Source organism: Lutra lutra, chromosome 9, assembly GCF_902655055.1.
Source record: "Lutra lutra chromosome 9, mLutLut1.2, whole genome shotgun sequence".
NCBI classification, from domain to species: domain Eukaryota; kingdom Metazoa; phylum Chordata; class Mammalia; order Carnivora; family Mustelidae; genus Lutra; species Lutra lutra.
Window position 1 is genome coordinate 61,867,391 of NC_062286.1, and position 19,914 is coordinate 61,887,304.

At 35.0% G+C, this 19,914-nt stretch overlaps 1 protein-coding gene across 4 annotated transcripts in view; it reads right to left on the reverse strand.

Moving 5' to 3' along the window:
* The window catches only part of SANBR (SANT and BTB domain regulator of CSR), a 56,781-nt gene that overhangs the window by 29,395 nt on the left and 7,472 nt on the right, over nt 1-19,914 (reverse strand). For 3 of the 4 annotated variants that reach the window (XM_047746559.1, XM_047746562.1, XM_047746561.1), the window contains 8 exons: nt 17,384-17,570; nt 16,498-16,591; nt 14,331-14,569; nt 10,530-10,588; nt 8,219-8,379; nt 4,016-4,102; nt 3,794-3,904; nt 1,145-1,268 (listed from right to left, as the gene is read on the reverse strand). In XM_047746559.1, the coding sequence (XP_047602515.1) occupies nt 1,145-1,268; nt 3,794-3,904; nt 4,016-4,102; nt 8,219-8,379; nt 10,530-10,588; nt 14,331-14,569; nt 16,498-16,591; nt 17,384-17,570 (1,062 nt within the window). Of the gene's footprint in view, nt 1-1,144; nt 1,269-3,793; nt 3,905-4,015; nt 4,103-8,218; nt 8,380-10,529; nt 10,589-14,330; nt 14,570-16,497; nt 16,592-17,383; nt 17,571-19,914 lie in introns of those variants that run through there. The other variant, XM_047746563.1, reaches the window with a different exon arrangement.

A 19,914-nucleotide genomic window follows, 5' to 3' on the forward strand; every position in this document is an offset into this window, starting at 1 on the left:
TTTAATCTTTGTGGGAACACAACTGCTATAGTAAGAAGAGCACATATCAATAATACCATATCTACAAAGTGCTTCTGAGTTTCTAAAGAAATTAATGGGCTAACAGAGAAACAGTTTGGCCCAAAATAACTGAAGGGTGTAAGGATTTTGATTTTTTTTTCCCCACTGAAAAAATAGATTTGGTCACTTAAAACCTGTTGATTTTCTAAAAATTAGACAAAGCATGATTGTTTCAGTAATGAAAATAAAGAGGAGGTTGAAGATATACAGTAAGAGAGACAAAACCAGATACAAGCAATGTTTAATAGTGCCACTGTTTTTATCACTAGTTTCCTTAAAAAAGATGTCATATATTGTCCAAACACATCCAAACATACTAATTAAACAGCCTATGTTTAAAAAGCCTGCTCTGCTGGCCGGGAATCTGGCTGGCTCAGTTGGTACAGCATGGAATGCCTGATTTCAGGGTTGAGTTTGGCCCCACACTGGATATAGAGATTACTTAAAAACAAAATCTTAGGGGCGCCTGGGTGGCTCAGTGGGTTAAAGCCTCTGCCTTCGGCTCAGGTCATGATCCCAGGGTCCTGGGATCGAGCCCCGCATCGGGCTCTCTGCTCGGCGGATAGCCTGCTTCCCTCTCTCTCTCTGCCTGCCTCTCTGCCTACCTGTGATCTCTGTCTGTCAGATAAATAAATAAAATCTTAAAAAAAAAAAATCTTAGGGGCGCCTGGGTGGCTCAGTCGTTAAGCATCTGCCTTCAGCTCAGGTTGTTATCCCAGGGTCTGGGGATAGAGCCCTGCATTGGGCTCCCTGCTCAGTGGGGACTGCTTGTGTTCCTTTCTTGCTGTCTCTCTCTCTCTGTGTCAAATAAATAAATAAAATCTTAAAAAAAAAAATCTTAAGAGTTTGCAAAGCAAAATATTAATTCTTTTTTTTTTAAAGATTTTATTTATTTGACATAGAGAGCGAGATCACAAGTGGGCAGAGAGAGAGGGGAAGCAGGTTCCCTGCTGAGCAAAGAGCCGGATGAGGGGCTCAGTCCCAGGACCGTGAGATCATGACCTGAGCCGAAGGCAGAGGCTCAACCCACCGAGCCACCCAGGTGCCCCCAAATATTGATTCTTAAAAAAAAAAAAAAACTCACCTGATAACATCTTGAACAAGTTAGCCAGTTGACTGTTCCCCACAAGCGCCAATATACATCTCTCCAAGATTTTAATTCTTCAAAAAGACTATTCAAATACTCATGAACATCCCAAGTCTTATCCCTGGACAAAAGAGCCTCAATTATTCTATTATTTTATAAGCAAGTAATAAAAACAATTTGTTTTAAGCAAATGTTTTTAAATTTGTGGCTTATTTCCAAAAACATTCTCCAAATGATAACTGTGGGATGGACTACATTGAATAGTAGAAAAAAATCTCATTTGGGAGTTTGTTTATTCTCTTTTTCTGTGGACAACAGAAAAAGATACAAAAGACTGAATGCCAAATTATTTTGCTAAGCTAAATTAAATATATTTTGAGCATACTAACAGTTGGGACTTAGGCATATGATGCTAAATAGAACCTTTATTCTAATTGTACATATTGTAAAATAAGTTACTAATCATTGGTGATTCTAAACATTTCTTTATTTTATTTTCAAAAGGCATTTTCAAGTAATTGAGTAATACAGTAATATAAAATCAGGTCTTGGTAACACACATTTTGAAGTTAATATAAACTTAAAAAATAGCAAAGGCTTAAAACCCTATTTGCTATGTCCATATGTAACTCCAGTTCCTGTTTTTTCCAAGTCTCTTAATCATTTTGAGCTTTGCTATCTTTGTCCTTATTCAACAAACAACAAAATATCATGATGTTATTACAAATTGCATAGGCACATCTGCTTTAATTAAAGACAACTTAAAAAATGTCATCAACAGCTGACTTATAGGAAAATACTAAATAAAACAACAAAAATGGATGTTGAAGTCAATATCAAGTTTTTCACATAGTTAATAGTTATTGCTGTCAGAATGGAAGTACTTTCTGAAAGGTAAAATCAAGTCTCAAGACAAAAAGTAACCCCATGTGCTTATAATAACTAATAAAGATTTCCCTGATTATTGTATGAAGAGAAAAATGAAAAATTTTAAACATGACTCGAGGGGCACCTGGCTGGCTCAGTCAGAGGAGCATGTGACTCTTGATCTCAGGGTCATGAGTTTGAGCTCCAGGTTGGGTGCAGATACTACTAAAAGAAAAAAAAAAAACTTTAAAAAATGCTTAAAAAATAAGCATGACTGTAATATTAATAATAGGGTTAAATGAGTTTCTCTATATTTGTTTTAATGTTTAAAATACAAAACTTAACATTTATATTATTTTTTCCTTTAACAAAAGTGCTGTACATTTTTAACATAGAAAAAAAAGAACAAAATTAAAAGCATCCATAATACTATCACTTAAAGGTAACACCACAGTTTACATTTTAGTGAATATTTCTAGTTTTATGACTTTTTTCACTTAATTCACCATTAACAACTTGCTATATAAGTATACATACTTCAACAACATTATTCTCAAAGGCTGCACATTAAGAATTAATTAGACATGCTTTATATAGATATATTACTACATGGATATATTTTAGTTCATTTAATCATTTGGATGTTTCCCTTTTCTTTCCTATCTAATCAATATAGCAATAGGTTTTCTTGTTGAGTTTTTCACAAATCTAACATTACTTCTGTGGATAAATTCCTAATAGGAATTTATTTATTTATTTTTATTTATGTATTTTTAGAGAATAAATACATGTCAGAATTCTTGCTTTTCTGAGATTTTATACCAATTTACAATACTCTTCCCTCTACCAAGAATGAGAAGTAGTTTTGAATTTAAAGGGGAATAAAATAGGGCTACATATTAATGGAATACTGACGAAGTATGAAGAATAAATAGATTAGGGAATATCCAATTTTATTTTTTTATTTTTTAGGATTTTCTTTATTTATTTGACAGAGAGAAAGACACACAGCAAGAGAAGGAACGCAAGCAAGGGGAGTGCGAGAGGAGAAGCAGGCTCTCCGCCCGAAAAGGGAGCCCAATGCAGGGCTCAATCCCAGGACACTGGGATCATGACCTGAGCCAAAGGCAGACGCTTAATGACTGAGCCACCCAGGCACCCCAGGAATATCCAATTTTATTTTATTTTTAAAGATTTTGTTTATTTATTTGACAGAGAGAAAGATCACAAGTAGGCAGAGAGGAAGGCGGGGTTGGGGGAGCAGGCAGGCTCCCCACTGAGCAGAGAGCCCAATGCGGGGCTCGATCCCAGGACCCTGAGATCATGACCTGAGCTGCAGGCAGGGGCTTAACCCACTGAGCCACCCAGGCGCCCCAGGAATATCCAATTTTAAAGACAATTTCCTCATTTACCAAAATTTATCTGAAAATAAATATGGTTCTCTGTCAAATTCAATATAATGTTTGTTCAATAAATAATAATTTAATAAATTCAATAAATAAAATCATTAGAAAAAAGAAATCATTTTAATGGCACTGACCAGAATATCTTTCAAGATTAATGCACAATAATTTTTACTATTTTGAAGTCTAAAAAATCATGAAATTTACTCAGTAAACAAAATACAGCTTTTACAAAACTTGTTTTGAAAGCATCTTTGCAAGTCAAAGCTAAATCACATTCAGAAAAAACTGTTGTTCTATACCTTGTAAAATTAGTTATGTCTTTAGAAAAACACTAGTAATTCACATTTGAAAGGTGTACTTTATTTTACTGCACCTTATGTGAATGTAGATAATATTTCCATGTTGATCCACATTGATTTTTCCAGGAATGCAAGGAATTCTTCTTTCTGTTTCTTTTGTTAAAAGTTTCTTACACAAACAGCATCTATAACACAAAGAAGACACAAAAACAAACAAGAAGAACATTTAAAATGAGATAAAATTAAACAATTTAGCTGCATTGTATAGAATACCAAAGAAAAACACATCACTGTACCTGTATAATGTCGATGCATTATTCCGAGAATCTGGGTTCAAGTACTCAGGATCAAAAAGTCTCTCAATCTTCTTACAAAAAAGTTTACTATTAACAACAAATGACCAACAAATTAATTTTCTATTATTTACATTGTTAAAGTTACTTGCTAGTAATAAAAAAAACACCGACCTATCTGCATATGTAGAAAATAAAATTAGTAAATCCTTGGAGAGACTCTCTTCAGGAATTTATGAAATACTTAGTGTTCTAAGTAAGTAAACCTACTAATGATAAATGCTTAATCAAGAATATATATATATTTTTTAAAGATTTTATTTATTTATTTGACAGAGAGAGATCACAAGTAGGCAGAGAGGCAGGCAGAGAGAGAGGAGGAAGCAGGCTCCCCGCCGAGCAGAGAGCCCGATGCGGGGCTCGAACCCAGGACCTGGGATCATGACCTGAGCCGAAGGCAGCGGCTTAACCCACTGAGCCACCTAGGCGCCCCTCAAGAATATATTTTGATATATAAGTTAAGCCACTGCCTTTGGTTAAGCCACTGCCTTTGGCTCAGGTCATGATCTCAGGGTCCTGGGATCGAGCCCCACATAGGGCTCTCTGCTCGGTGGGGAGCCTGCTTCCTCCTCTCTCTCTGCCTGCCTCTCTGCCTGCTTGTGATCTCTCTCTGTCAAATAAATAAATAAAATCTTAAAAAAAAAAAAAGAATATATTTGGACAAGAATATTTGATATTGAGGAACTTGAAAACTTAAGGGCCTACTAATAACTTGGTATATGATCTTTGGCAACTACTTAACCTCCCTGAACCTTATTTTCTCATCTATAAAATGGGGCTAATAATTCCAAACTCACAAGGTTTTATGAGGGTTAAATGAACACTGTTTGCAAAGAGTGCCAGATACAGCATTAAGCATTTGACATGTTTATAAAAACTTTACAATTCTGTATAATGTGACTAAATTTTAAGTCTTGTGCTATTAATTCCAAATGTATATCCTGAGGCCAGATCTGGATTTAGGATATTAACTCCATTTTCAAGTATTTAGGTCTCAGAATTTAGATTACTACATACCAAAAAAAATTACAAAGCCACTGTAATTAAGATAGTGTACTACTGATATAAGTAGAGACAAAGAAATCAACAAAACTGGACAGCTATATGCAAAAGAATGAAACTGGATCACTTTCTCACACCATACACACACAAAAACTCAAAACAGATTAAAAACCTAGATGTGAGACCTGATACCATAAAACTCATAGAAGAAAGCATAGGCAGTATAATTTCTTTGACATTGACCTTTGCAACTTTCTTGTAGCTATGAGTCCTTAGGCAAGGGAAACAAAAGCAAAAATGAACAATTGGGACTACATCAAAATATAAAGCTTTTGCACAGCAAGGAAATCATTAACAAAACAAAAAGGCAACCTACTGAATGGGAGAAGATATTAACAAATGATATATCCAATACAGAGTTAATATCCAAAATATATAAAAAACTTATAAAATTCAATACCAAAAAAACTCTGTCCATGCTCCTGAGTAGACATTTTTCCAAGGAGACATACAGATGGCCAACAGACATCTGAAAAGATGCTCAATATCACTAATCATCAGGGAAATCAAAATCAAATCAAAACCACAATGAGATATCACCTTACAAGTGTCAGAATGGTTGGAATAAAAAAGATAAGAAATAACAAGTGACAGCAAGGATGTGAAGGAAAAGGAACTCCTATGCACCATTGGTGGGAATGTAAATTGGTGCAGCCACTGTGGAAAACAGACGAAGGTTCCTCAAAAGATTGAAAATAGAACCACCATACGATCCAGTAATTCCCCTAATTTGAAAACATACATGTACCCCTATGTTTATTATAATATTATTTACAATAGCCAAGATGTGGAAGCAACCCAGGTGTGCATCCATAGATGAATGGATAAAACAGATATGGTCTATGTATATACATAATGGGATATTACTTAGCCATAAAAAGGATGAGATCTTGCCATTTGTGAGAACATGGAAGGACCCCAGAGGGCATTATGCTAAGTGAAAAGGAGAAAAACAAATACCATCTGATTTCACTTATATGTGGAATCTAAAAGACAAATGAATAAGCAAACAAAAAGCAGACTCAGACCTACAGAGAACAAACTGATGGCTGCCAGAAGGGAGGGAGATAGGGGAATGGACAAAATGGGTGAAGGACAGTGTGAAATACAGGTTTCCAGTTAGGGAATGAATGAGTCATGGGATTAAAGACACAGCACAGAGAATATAGTCAAAGGTTTTGTAAGTGTATTGTAGGGTGACAGATAGTAGCTACTTTTGTAGGGAGCATAGCTTAATGCATAGAGTTGTCAAATCACTATGTTGTACACCTGAAACTAATGTAACATTGTGTGTCAACTATATTTCAATTTAAAAAAAGAAGAAAAAAATCAACAGAACAAAATGGAGAGTTCCAAAACACATCTTCCATATACAGTCACCTGATTTATAGCAAAGACGCCACTGCAATCCAGTGGAGAAAGAATGATCTTGCAAAAAAATCGCACCCAGTTCCATGGCTTCAAATCTATTTACTCACATTTCTATTTTAAGCTCTAACCTCTGACCTAAGTTTTAGACTTCAATACCCACCTATCTATGCTAGCCTACCTCTTTTTTTTGATGTCCCAAAAGTATATTAAATATATCAAATACTCTTAATAAGACCTAAACCCATCTCCTGATTCCCATCACCTCAATCTCTCCTCTATTAATGGCACTATAATCCACTTAATTGCTCCTTAAACCTCAATCTAGTAATTATCCTAGGATACACTCTCTCTCCACATTATTCCATCTGAAATCTGTCAGATCTAATAACACCCTCTGAATTCATCTACTTCTTACCAGCTCCTACTCTAGTCCAAACCCTTTCATCTCTCACCAGACTACTGCACTAGCCTCTTCATAGCTTCCTTGCTTCTTACATCCTTACAGTGTATTGTCCCCAGAGCAACCAGGATGATTTCTTAAAAACAAATCAGATCAGGGACGCCTGGGTGGCTCAGTTGGTTAAGCAGCTGCCGTCAGCTCAGGTCATGATCCCAGCGTCCTGGGATCGAGTCCCACATCAGGCTCCTTGCTCATCAGGGAGCCTGCTTCTCCCTCTGCCTCTGCCTGCCATTCTGTCTGCCTGTGCTTGCTCTCTCTCCCTCTCTCTCTCTGACAAATAAATAAATAAAATCTTTAAAAAAAAAAAAAAAACAAAACAGATCATGCCATTCCTCTGCTCTCACTGACATTTAGAATAAACCATACCCTCTTCGCCAAGACTTAATGAGTACCTAAATGATACGACCACTGCTGACCTCATCTCATACCATTCTTCCTCTTTATAATGAGGCCTATCAATATTTTTTTAAAGATTTTATTTATTTGGGGCACCTGGGTTGGCTCAGTGGGTTAAAGCCTCTGCCTTTGGCTCAGGTCATGATTCCAGAGTCCTGGGATCAAGCCCCGCATCGGGCTCTCTGCTCAGCAGGGAGCCTGCTTCCCCCTCTCTCTGCCTGCCTCTCTGCCTACTTGTGATCTCTGTCAGATAAATAAATAAAATCTTTAAAAAAAAAGATTTTATCAGATAAATAAATAAAATCTTAAAAAAAAAGATTTTATTTATTTGGCAGAGATCACAAGTAGGCAGAGAGGAAGGCAGGGGGAGGGGAGCAGGCTCCCCACAGAGCAGAGAACCCGATGTGGGGCTCAATCCCAGGACCCGGGGATCATGACCTGAGCCGAAGGCAGAGGCTTTAACCCACTGAGCCACCCAGGCGCCCCCTATCTTAATATTTTTTAGAAGATTTTATTTATCCATTTGAGAGAGAGAGAGCACAAGCCAGGAGCGGGGTGGGGGGCGGGAAGCAGGCTCCCTACTGAGCAAGAAGCCAGATGCAGGACTCAGCCAAAGGCAGCCACTTAACCAACTAAGCCACCCATGCACACTTAATAATTTTTAACATAATTCACTAACACAATACGTTCATATGTGCATTATACAAAATAATTTAAGTACTAATTTTTATCTAGAGCCATTGGCTCTGGATAAATTTTATTTCATTTGAAATAAAATAGAATATTTCACTAAAATGAAATGGAAGTATATTTCTTCTAACAGGAATACTTGGTTAAAAATTAAATTAAAAAATTACCTTCTAAATTTATCTTTCTTGTCTTTTAAATCATCAACTTCATTGTGTGTGAACAGATCAGCTATACGTGTAAGTAGATTTGCATTAATACAGTTCATGTTGCATGGGGTAGCTACTATGGCATTCATATTTTTGTGGCAATACTGAATACATTGTTCAACCTAAAAAAACATACAACAGAAAAAGTATGTTGAAAAGAGTAGCATGAGGATGATGTCATGTCAATACCTTTTAAAGACAAAATTCATTAAAAGCTTGATCTATGGACTGCTAGGCACTAACTGGATTTTGCCTATCTGGGTTAATCTATACTGTTCCAAGATGAGCCAGCAGGCCATGTTTCTACAAACACATACAGAGCTAGGAAAATAACTTTCAATTTTCCTCGCATACTCTAAATAATAATGCAATGAGCATCTTTCATAATTGTGGCAGGTATAAATCTTAGTCCACAAACTCCTGTATATAAGATGTGACTTTCTATAACTACACTTAATGGCAATATTAAGCCTCTACTTCTTTGAGTGGCTAAAACATAACTTTAGTCACTTCAGGGTTTTCTCAGTTGTGTTGTGCTTGCTTTCTGACTTTATTCCCTTTTCTCCAACCTGAGGTATACTTACTTTCTTTTTGAGGTGGATTTGGGTTTTGGGGAAAAGTAATGCTGGCTAATCATGTATTTTCCAAATATTTTGTTTATGGCATAAAAATTATGCTTTAGGGCTTACATCTCAAAACTCAAAGATTAAGGACTCTTTTAATTTCTACTTTTTTCTGTAACCCCACTCTGAAGCAATTAATATTAACAACTAAATGGGGGAACAACTAAGGAGTAGGAAGAATACAGAGAACTAATAAAACTCCAAATAATCAAGTAAACAAATTTCACATCTGTTAATATAGCAAAGGAGTACTCTGCCTTAACATAAACACATATAAACATGTGAATGCTTAAGAAATTTATTAAATAAAAAAATATATTCAGTGTTAGAGCCTGATATGTGCATGTATATATTGCACTTTTACATTTTATCAACTACTCTTAAATGATAAACATTAGCATCTGGTTTACACATATATGGTTATACTAATAGTTGGGCATTTGTTTTTAATTCACTGAATTATAAATGAAAGACACAAGTAAGTAAAACATGTTTAAAGAAATTACTTAGTGAAATATATTCCAATTAATTTTCATTTAATTAAGTTTTAGAGCAAAATTCGAGTCAAAGTTAATTCTGCTTAGTTTCATCTAATACAACAGTAAACTATTCCTTAAAGATAAATTGTTTGCTTTATAGGCATAATGTATTAATGGTACATAGTAGTCTCACCCTGTCCCCACAGAACAAGAGCAGTTTATTCTAAAGGAATTGTAAACAGAGAGAGTTAGAGGTCCCTAGAATAAGAAAGACAGACAAAGCTTTCCTGACACAGAGAAGCCATTTCAGGCCCCAAGCTATTTTCTGTGATCTGTGCCCTACCTTCTAGGACTTATCAGAGTTACAAAGAAATACAAAAACCTCAGTAGTTAAGAATTTTAAGGAAATCAATGGAATGAAAAAACAGTCTCCATCAGGCCTGGAGACAACAAATCCGTGGTAAAAACTCCCAGTACAGTTTCCAAAGTAAACAAGGCTGAGGGACTCCTCCAGCTTATGCCCCTATACCTTCCCCCTCTTCCAGTTACCTCTGTTTCATTGTAATATTAAAGTCTCCACCCTAGGAAGAGCACAAGCTTCATTAACTTAGCATAGGACGCTAGTACCTTATGCCCTTCCTCTACCTGTAATGAGAGCCCGCCTTTATGAATATTCATCCTAAACCCTGAATAAAAGCAACTGCTCACGGCTGCTTGGGAGTGATGGCTTTGGTTTTGGAAGTTGTTCCCTGTGGTCTCCGTATTTGCTGCAAATGGTTTCCTTTGTGTGACAACTCCACCTTATGTAGTCTCTGTACCTCACCAAGGAGCAAACCCCTATTAGTTCAGTTACGAAATCATACTCTTAACAACTATTTTAGTAAGATGTCTTAAAAATTCCTAAACCCTGGAAGGAAAAATCAAGTTGTATGTTAAATTAAACATAGGTGAATAAAAAAGTGTTTTTTTCTTTTTCTTTTTTTAAACAGAGGGAGAGATGGGGAGGGAGAAAGAATTTTAACCAAGCTCCATGCCCAGAGGGGGGCCCAATGCAGGGTTCAGTCTCAGAACCCTGAGATCATAACCTGAGCCAAAATCAAGAGTCAATACTTAACTGACTGAGCCACCGAGGCACCCCGAAAAGAGCTTGGATCTTTTATTAATACTTACCAATGAATCCATTTTCAAAAACTCTGAAGAAATAAGAATTGAAATGACATTTCCTGGCTCTAAAAAAAAAGAAAAAAATTAAATTCTCCTTTTGATTTATACCTCAACCACCTCAGAACAGGCTCCTTCTCACCTTAACAGAGGATGTTACATTAAAAGAGCAATTTATTATAAACTTACTACATCATAAAGCTTAGATACATGAAAGAAAGAAAATGCAGTATTAAAATATACAGTATAGAAAAAGCACACAGTAAATCTGCCCCGAAATTAGATTCATATTGAAGAGGGAACAGAAGGCTGGCTGAGGACAAAGCAAAAGCCGACACCCTGCAACCTCCCCACCACCACCCTGGGTGGGACATATGTGACATTCTTTAGGAATCTCCCACCCATCTTAATGTTAATACCTTGCTAGAGGGCAAAACCACCTTGGCAAAGGCAAGGCCTCTGGTATCCTGGTATCTTGTAGGTCCTCTTTAGCATATTGAAACCTCCCTTTTCCTTACTTCCCCCAGCCCCATGGTACATACCCTGCCACCCCTCACAACCCAGGGGCAGCAGCTCTTTCTACCCATGGGTCCTGTGCCCGTGCTTTAATAAACTACCATTTTGCACCAAAGATGTCTCAAGAATTCTTTCTTGGTCATCGGCCCTGGACCTCACCCCACTGAACCTAACCTATATTCTAGAACATCATCAATATCAAGTAAAAAAGACTCCAGCTAAAGACATGACACATGCAAACTTTTCTCCTTAACTAAATCAGAGAAAAAGATAATTAAAATTGAGACCAATTCATCACATAAAAAAATCGTGAGAAAATCTTCTAAATGATTAATGAAGGCACTTGTTATTAGTGAAGTTACTTCAAAAGCAGTACAATGCTTGTTATGAACAAATATTAAAAGATTCTGAAAGATAATATAAAATTTATTATTGCAGAAATGCTAAAGTTACTTCCTAAAGGCAGGCTGAGGTGGGCATTGAGAGGCATAACCAGGGAAAGGGGAATGCCAGCTGACACTATTATTTTCGTAAACCCAAGTCATCTCCTATGAGGTATATTTAAGAAAAAAAAAAACAAAACAACTATGATTTTTTTGCGTTATATATTAAGACAATCCTTCTAAATAAAGGACTATACAGACAACGATTAAAATAAGTAATTTTAATCTTTGTTTAAATATTACTTCTAGGTTAAAGGCTCTCAAACAGCAATGGTGAAGGGAGGAGGGAGTTAGTGAAAAATCCCTCAGGGAAGTATAATTCCAGCTAAGACCCACTGTCTGCATTATCAGAGATTTAATTAAACATTTTGGTGGTTTTCCTGGTTAGAATAAAGACTGTTTTTATTTATTTTAAAAAATATGTATCTATTTATTTATTTATTTAGTGTGGGTATACACATGCAAGTAGGAGAGGCAGAGGGACAGAGAGAGAGAGATTCTCAAGAGGACTCCTTCCTGAGGGCTGAGCCCAACGTGGGACTCAATCTCACAGCCCTGATACGTCTTGAGCTGAAATCAGGAGTCAGATGCTTAACTAATTGAGCCGCCCAGGTGCCCCTAAAGATTGCTTTTATAAAAGTTTATGTTTGTAGCCACTGATTACAGAGTGACTGGTTTCGCTCCACTTCTTTTAACTTTACTAAATGCATTAATATGCTAGATCAAACAATATTTTTTTCTCCCTGCATAATTTGATTTTTTATTTCACATATACATATCATATCTGGGTGATTTGGAATCTCTGGACTCTGGCTGAAAATTTTTATTTGGAAAACTTGTAATTTTTATTTAAGAGCCACTAGAAACTTTTTTCCATTAATTTGGTCACTAAAATGTAATAAATTAGAAATTTCTTCAGAAAATTTTTATATTGTCACTATAGATTTATTTACTAACAAGATTAAAAAAATATTTTAGTACTGCTATAAATAGTATACTCTACACACGGAATGACTTTATTAAACCACATGTGTGATTTCCTATACAAGTCCATACCCAACTAAAGTTTACTTAGTAATTATTCCTTTCATCTAGAATACTGGTTCTCAAAATTTTTTTTTTTTTTAGATTTTATTTATTTATTTGACAGAGATCACAAGTAGGCAGAGAGAGAGGAAGGGAAGCAGGCTCCCTGCTGAGCAGAGAGCCTGATGCGGGACTTGATCCCAGGACGCTGGGAACATGACCTGAGCCGAATGCAGAGGCGTTAACCCACTAAGCCACCCAGGTCCCCCCACCCCGGTTCTCAAACTTTTGATCTTAAGACCCCTTTTTTGTTTAGATAGGTTACACCTATCAGTATTGATACTGATAATTTATTTATCATAATTTATTTATATATTTTAATAATTTATTTATCATAATGATAATTATCATAAATTAAAACAGGGAAATTTAAAAATATTTCTTAATTCATTTTAAAAGAATAATAGACTCAATACATAGTAACATATTTTATGAAAAATAACCACATTTTCCAAAATATAAATTAGCCAGAAGAGTAACACTGACATTTTTTGCAAATTTCTTCAATGCTTGACTTAAATAGAAGGCAGCTGGATTCTGTTTGTTTCTACATTCAATCTGTGGGTAGTCTTCTCTGCTGTTATATCAAAACTCAACAACTGGTAGTTTCAAAGGTTAGTTGCAATGGAATCTGAAGTCATAATCAATGAACTCTTCCTGTTCAGTTTTCTCAAAGTCCAATGACTTATCTTGCACTGTCAGTGGATCTTTAACCCAGGTATGATTTTAACAACACACATTGGTCATTTGGAAAATTTTGGTTCACTGAGTTATGTGGACCTTCCAAATGTTGAAACATTTCATTGTACAATATATATTTTAAAAATCACATTTGTTAGAATTACCACCAGTGTCATCAGAAAAGTCTGTAAATATGGAGAGACTGTCAAGCACATGGAAGCAGATACAAGTTTTCCACACTCCAATTCTCACTTGAAACCCTGAATTTTATTATTGACAATGGATACTGTCAGTTGTTTCCCTTTAGTTGATCAACTCCCTCAATTTATCTTCAAGAAAATATCTGCAAAATGCCTGTCTGAATAACCATAATTTGCCTATCATTCTTTCGAGGAAAAGTGATTTTCTCTTTATAAAAAGCCACTAGTTTAGCTTGCAACTCAAACAACTGCACAAGTGCTTTTCCTCCAGATGACCATCACACTTCGGTGTAAAGCATGAGTGCACCTCCTGTGTCATCACACAGAACATGAAAAAGATGCATACTCAAGGGTCAAGAGTTAATAAAATTAATAATTTTTACTGTTTTATCAAGGTTATTCTTAAAGTGAGAATGAATTTTTTCTTTCATTTTTTTTCCTTTTTAACTATGAGCACGTGGTATTGAGGAATACAGTGACTACTAGCACAGTTTGGTATCCCTGCCCTCATGTGTGCTAAAGCTCCCAGAGTTTTCTCCATTACTTTTGTACCATCTGAACAAAGATCAACACAGAGAAAAAGTAACAGTTTAGTATTATAATGCAAATCGTCTTAACCTTGTGAATCCTCTAAAAAATCTCTAGGATACCAGAGGTCCATGTACCATACAGTGAGAACCGCTGATCTAGAGACCTGTCCACTTGCCATCCAATCACTATAATCTACTAAAAAAGAATGAAGTATCGGTTTCTTAAAAGGTGGTTACTAATCTGAGCATAAATACTAATGTCCAAATAATTTTCCACATTGCACGTTTGGCCTGAAGCAACTACCAGGTGACACATAAATTTCACCACAAAATAAGCAATAGATTGTCTTTTACCTAAAGTGGGCATCTCACAATCTTTATTCTCCTTTGTGTTCCTTTTAACATACTTTATCAACCAGTTGAAAATGTGAACGTCACAATGAACTGAAATGTCCACCTCTTCCCAGCGCTGCGCATCCATAGATAAATATTCAGCAAAGTACTTCATTTCTGATATCAAAAGATCTCGTGGGCAAATAAAATCTTCTTTCAAGTTTTTTGCTTCATCACATACATGGATCACCATGTTTGGCCTTCATAAAAAATGTTACACAGAAATGAAATTATTAGAGTTCTAGAAGAGGAGCTAAGAACACTGACATTTATTGGAAGTATGAGAATAAGATGTTTTTGGAAGTTTTGACCATAAATCAATTTTATAGGGTTTGACTTTCGGAATTTTTCATTAAGTGTCTTGCTAATCTGATCTATATCTTAGGTTTTTGACTCATTTTAGTTAAGCTAGTGACCTTAAGATTATTAAGCCTAATAACTTAAGAGCTTAGAAAAACAAAAATATTTTACTATAGGACTCTAATTTACGTGGTTTAAAGTTTATTTTTCAAGTTATATGTAAATAAATTTTTTAAAAATAAAACCAATTCACAAAGAAAAATTAAATAATACCTTCTAATTCTTATGAAGAACATAAAATGGCACTTTTACATGGTTATGGGTATGATGAGTAGAGACTAAATACTAAAATTTTCTTACTATCAATAAATAGGAAAAACAGGTAAAATCTTTCATTAAAGAATCAAAAAACTAGCAATGGCTACATAGTTATTTTTAACAGTAAGAAACTTTGTTTCTAGACATTCATCAAATACAAGTTAGTAAATGTAGTTAAAAGGATTCTTAAGACTACAATGTGTTTATTAACATATTTAAAAATAATTTAAGAATAAGTTTAGATAATGCATCAGAACTACTGCTTCAAAAATTATATACTCTTTGAATTTACTTTCCTTTGAAAATTATATCACCTCAAAAAGCAGTATCAGTGTGATGCACAACTACCTTCACAGCATTACAAAAGAGAATAAGTAGAAAGAGATACACTGTCCTACAATATGAATTTAATGTGTTCAATTACCTTTCTAATACAAAAAAATAACATTTGAAACAAAATGGGGCTACCAGAACAAGGATTATTAACCAACATTCTTGTTAAGGTCAAAGGAATTTAAGTAACTTTGCAAATTGTTCTTCCAAAGAAATTACAGTCAAAATACAAAGAGGTAATGGGTGCTATAACGAAGCATAATGTTTCTGTGGCTTATGGGTCTGTAATATGAAATACCAGATAATTCCAGTAAAAAATTATCTGATAAATTTTTGTGCTACACAAACAAAACTATCGGTTAAAAATTTTTGTGAATAAATTAAAAATCACTGAACTTTATACTTCAGAAGGGTGAATTTTTCTTATCGTGGTAAAATACACATAACATAAAATCTATCATATTAGCCCTTTTAAGTGTACAGTTCAATGCCATTAAGAACATTCATATTGTTGTACAATCATCACCATATCCATCTCCAGAACTTTTTCAAAAGGGTAAATCTTATGGCATATGAATTATATATGAATAAAACTGTTACAATACAGAAAGGAACTTTCAGATATGACAATATTCTATATCTTTGTGTGATGGTTACATGGTGTACCCATTTGTTAAAATTCATCAAGGTAAATACTTAAAATATGTCTAATTTATTATATGTAAAATATGCCAATCAAAACTTGCAATATACTGAAAGGTGTATTCTAATTTTTAAATGTTTCTATAATGAGAATTATAGTCTAGTGGCTCTAAAATATAGATCTAGTTTTTAAAAATTGGAAACTAATGGAAGATATTCTTCTTTGGGTTTTAAAATTTGGTTAAAGTTTTATATTAGTAGAGGGTATTCCTAATATTTACAAATATGAAAATGAATTTTTATAAAAGAAAACTGTAGTCCCATTTAATTATAACATGAATAAGCCACATTTAGCCATCAAGCAATTGTTATAGTTCAATGCATGAACTACCCTTTATTCCAACAATTTGAACAACTGTGTAATGTAAAATTCCTAAATTATGGTAACTGATGTATACAATCATCAATCATATATTTTATAACTTAAAGTTGATATTCATATTAAATCTTATCCAGCAAAGAACCAGCCTCCTACCCTTCAGATTCTTCAGTCTTTTCTCCACCATTACGAGTAGTACAATTTTCACTTTCTGAAGAACAATTCCTTGTGGAAGCTATACTATGTCTTCCTTAAATACAGAAACAAACACATACAAAAACAAAGGGGGAGGTTAGCGTTTCTAGCTGAGAACGGTTTTTACTTACTGAATGGTTATATGTAAATGCATGGTTTCCAAGGCTAGTTAAAGTTGGTACTCTGTTAGGTGGCATTATCCCTTAATATTTCTAAAGGTATACAGAAGAAACAGTAGAAAAAAGGATCACACATTGCTAACATTACACTGAAGATTTAAAAAACGATATGGTGTGAATGGACAGGGGTCAAGTGTTCAAAAGCTAACAATAGAGTTCTCTCTTTCTGAAGCAATTTTTCATATCAGTATTCTGACTGCTGCTGCTGAGATTTAAATCACTCAGTACACTCAGGGTTTCTAAAATATCAGCTATTATTTCCAACTGCAGAAAACATCTTTTCTATCCTGCCAGTGTCATTTGAAGCTAATGTTGACTACGTAAAAGGTAGCTAATATGAGGAACAAGCCACATTTTCTCAGTAAAAAAAATTAAGTAGAAAGTGTAGGTCAAATCTCTTTAAATTTATGACATAATTAGGCTAACAGACTGGAGTAGTAAATTTTGATATAATAGAAAGTTTTTTTGGTGATAGTGTTTGACCTGCATATTAACATTAAAACATTTTTCAGATAGCAAAGACACATTTCTAAAAATCAGGAAGATATACATCCTAATAGATTTCCTGGCAATGTTTATATTAGCCTTTAAAAAATAAAGTTGATTGAAATGCATATTTTGCAAAATTATCATAAGGACAAGTACTGTATTTTGTTTTCAAACCTTACCAGTTTTGGAAATTGCATCTTGACCAACCAGAGTCTCCTGAAATTCTCCCTGCATGTCAAGAAGGGAGGATTTGATATACGTGGCTAAAGTTTCCACAGGACTTTCTCCAGCAGCCATTAGGGGACTATACTGGTTGTCAACAGGTGAACTTCCACTGCTCTTCAGTTCATCAAACCTTTTTGCACACTGTAATGACATAAAAGGAAGGAAATGCAGGTCTGTTTTCTTTTCTTTCTTTCTTTCTTTTTTTTTTTAAAGATTTATTTATTTATTTATTTGACAGAGGGAGAGGGAGATCACAAGAAGGCAAAGAGGCGGATAGAGAGGGGGGGGGGAAACAGGCTCCCCGCTGAGCAGAGAGCCCCATACAGGCCTTGATCCCAGGACCTTGAGATCATGACCTGAGCTGAAGGCAGAGGCTTTAACCCACTGAGCCACCCAGGCACCTGGAAATGCAGGTCTTTCTTAATTAAAAAATAAGATTAATTTCTTGCCTTCTGTTCGGTGTTATTTTTCTATAATCATTTTCTACAAGTGGATTCCAATCTGCTGGGTAATACTAGAAAATTATACAAAAGCTTCTGACTTATTCTCTTTTTAAAAAATTTTTGAGAGGAAGAGAGCATATGCGCATGTGTGTAAGCAGGGAGTGTGGTAGTGGTGGGGGGGAGATGAGGAGCAAAGGGAGAGGAGAGAGAATCTTAAGCAGGCCTGCGAAGCCAGATCTCATGACCCTGTGATGGTCATCTAAGCCAAAACCAAGAGTTAGATGCTTAACCAATTCTGATATCCTGGAGCCCACAGAACTTTTTAAAATACACTTTAACCCAATGGAATAATATATTTATCCTGTTATAGGAAAATGAAAAACACCTTTTTAAAAAAAAGATTTTATTTATTTATTTGACAGAGAGAGAGAGAGAGAGAGACCACAAGTAGGCAGAGAAGCAGGCAGAGAGAGAGTGGGGGAAGCAGGCTTTCTGCTGAGCAGAGAGCCAACGTGTGGCTCGATCCCAGGACCCCAAGATCATGACCTGAGCTGAAGGCAGAGGCTTAACCCACTGAGCCACCCAGGCGCCCCATACCTTTATCAGTCATATTTCCCTATGGTCTGCATTTATGATCAGTTGACAAAGATAAAAAATATAAATGGGTTTATTGAATCCGTTTTTCCTTCAAAATGAATTTACTTTTTGTAACACCGAGAAAGTAAAGTGATAGGTAGGCTTTTAAAACACAGGTTTCTTTGATATCTATCTATCTATATAGATCTATAGATAGATATAGATATAGATAGATATAGATAGATATCAGATATATAGATCTATAGATCTATATATCTATCATATATATAGATCTATAGATCTATATAGATAGATATCAAAGATTATAAAATATATATAGATATATATTTTAAAGATTTTATTTATTTATTTGTCAGAGAGAGAGAGAGCGAGTGAGCATAAGCAGGCAGAGTGGCAGGCAAAGGCAGAGAAAGAAGAAGGCTCCCTGCTGAGCAAGGAGACCAATGCGGGACTCGATCCCAGGATCCTGGGATCATGACCTGAGCTGAAGGCAGCGGCTTAACCGAATGAGCCACCCAGGCATCTCTTCTTTGATATATTTTAGGTAAAGTGTATAGCTATATTGGAAAATGAATGTAGATTTATCCAACAAGGTTTACAGCGATTTCTAATATGAAAAAAACAAGAAAATTATGAATTTTGAAATGAATACATGAATGCTTAAACAAAGAATCAAGTGAACTATAAATAATTTAAATTATATTGTTAAATGTTCTTTGTTTGGGACACCCAGTGGCTCAGTCAGTTAAGCATCTGTCTTCACCTTAGGTCATGACCAGGTCCTGCATCAGGTTCCTCACTAAGCGGGGAGCCTGCTTCTTCCTCTGCCTGCTGTTCCCCCTGCTTGTGCTCTTTCTCTCTCTGACAAATAAATAAATCAATAAAATCTTTTAAAAAATGTTCTTTGTGTTTAAACAAAAATTACATGATATGTAGATGTAAAAGAATGAGGCTGGATCTTCTACCTAAAGCACATACAAAAATTAGCTCAAAATAGATCGAAGACTAAATATTAGAGCTAACATTATAAAACTCTTAGGAGAAAATAATCTTGGATTGGGTGACAGTTTCTTAGCATGACACTAAAAGCACAAGCAACAAAGAAAAATTAGATAAACCCAAACTCCTCAAAATTTACAAAGGACACCATCAAGAAAATGAAAAGACAACATACATAATAGGAGAAAAATATTTCCAAGTCAAATATTGGATAAGAGATGTGCATCTAGAATATATTAAGAACTCTTACTACTTAATAATAAAAAGACAAGAGGTACCTAGCTGGCTCAGTTGGTGAAGCATGTGACTCTTGATCTCGGGATTGTGAGTTCAAGCCCCATGGCTGGGTATAGAGATTATCTAAAAATAAAATGTTAAAAAATTTTTGGAAAAAAATAAGCCAACCCAATTTAAAAATGGGCAAAGGATCTAAACAGACATTCCTT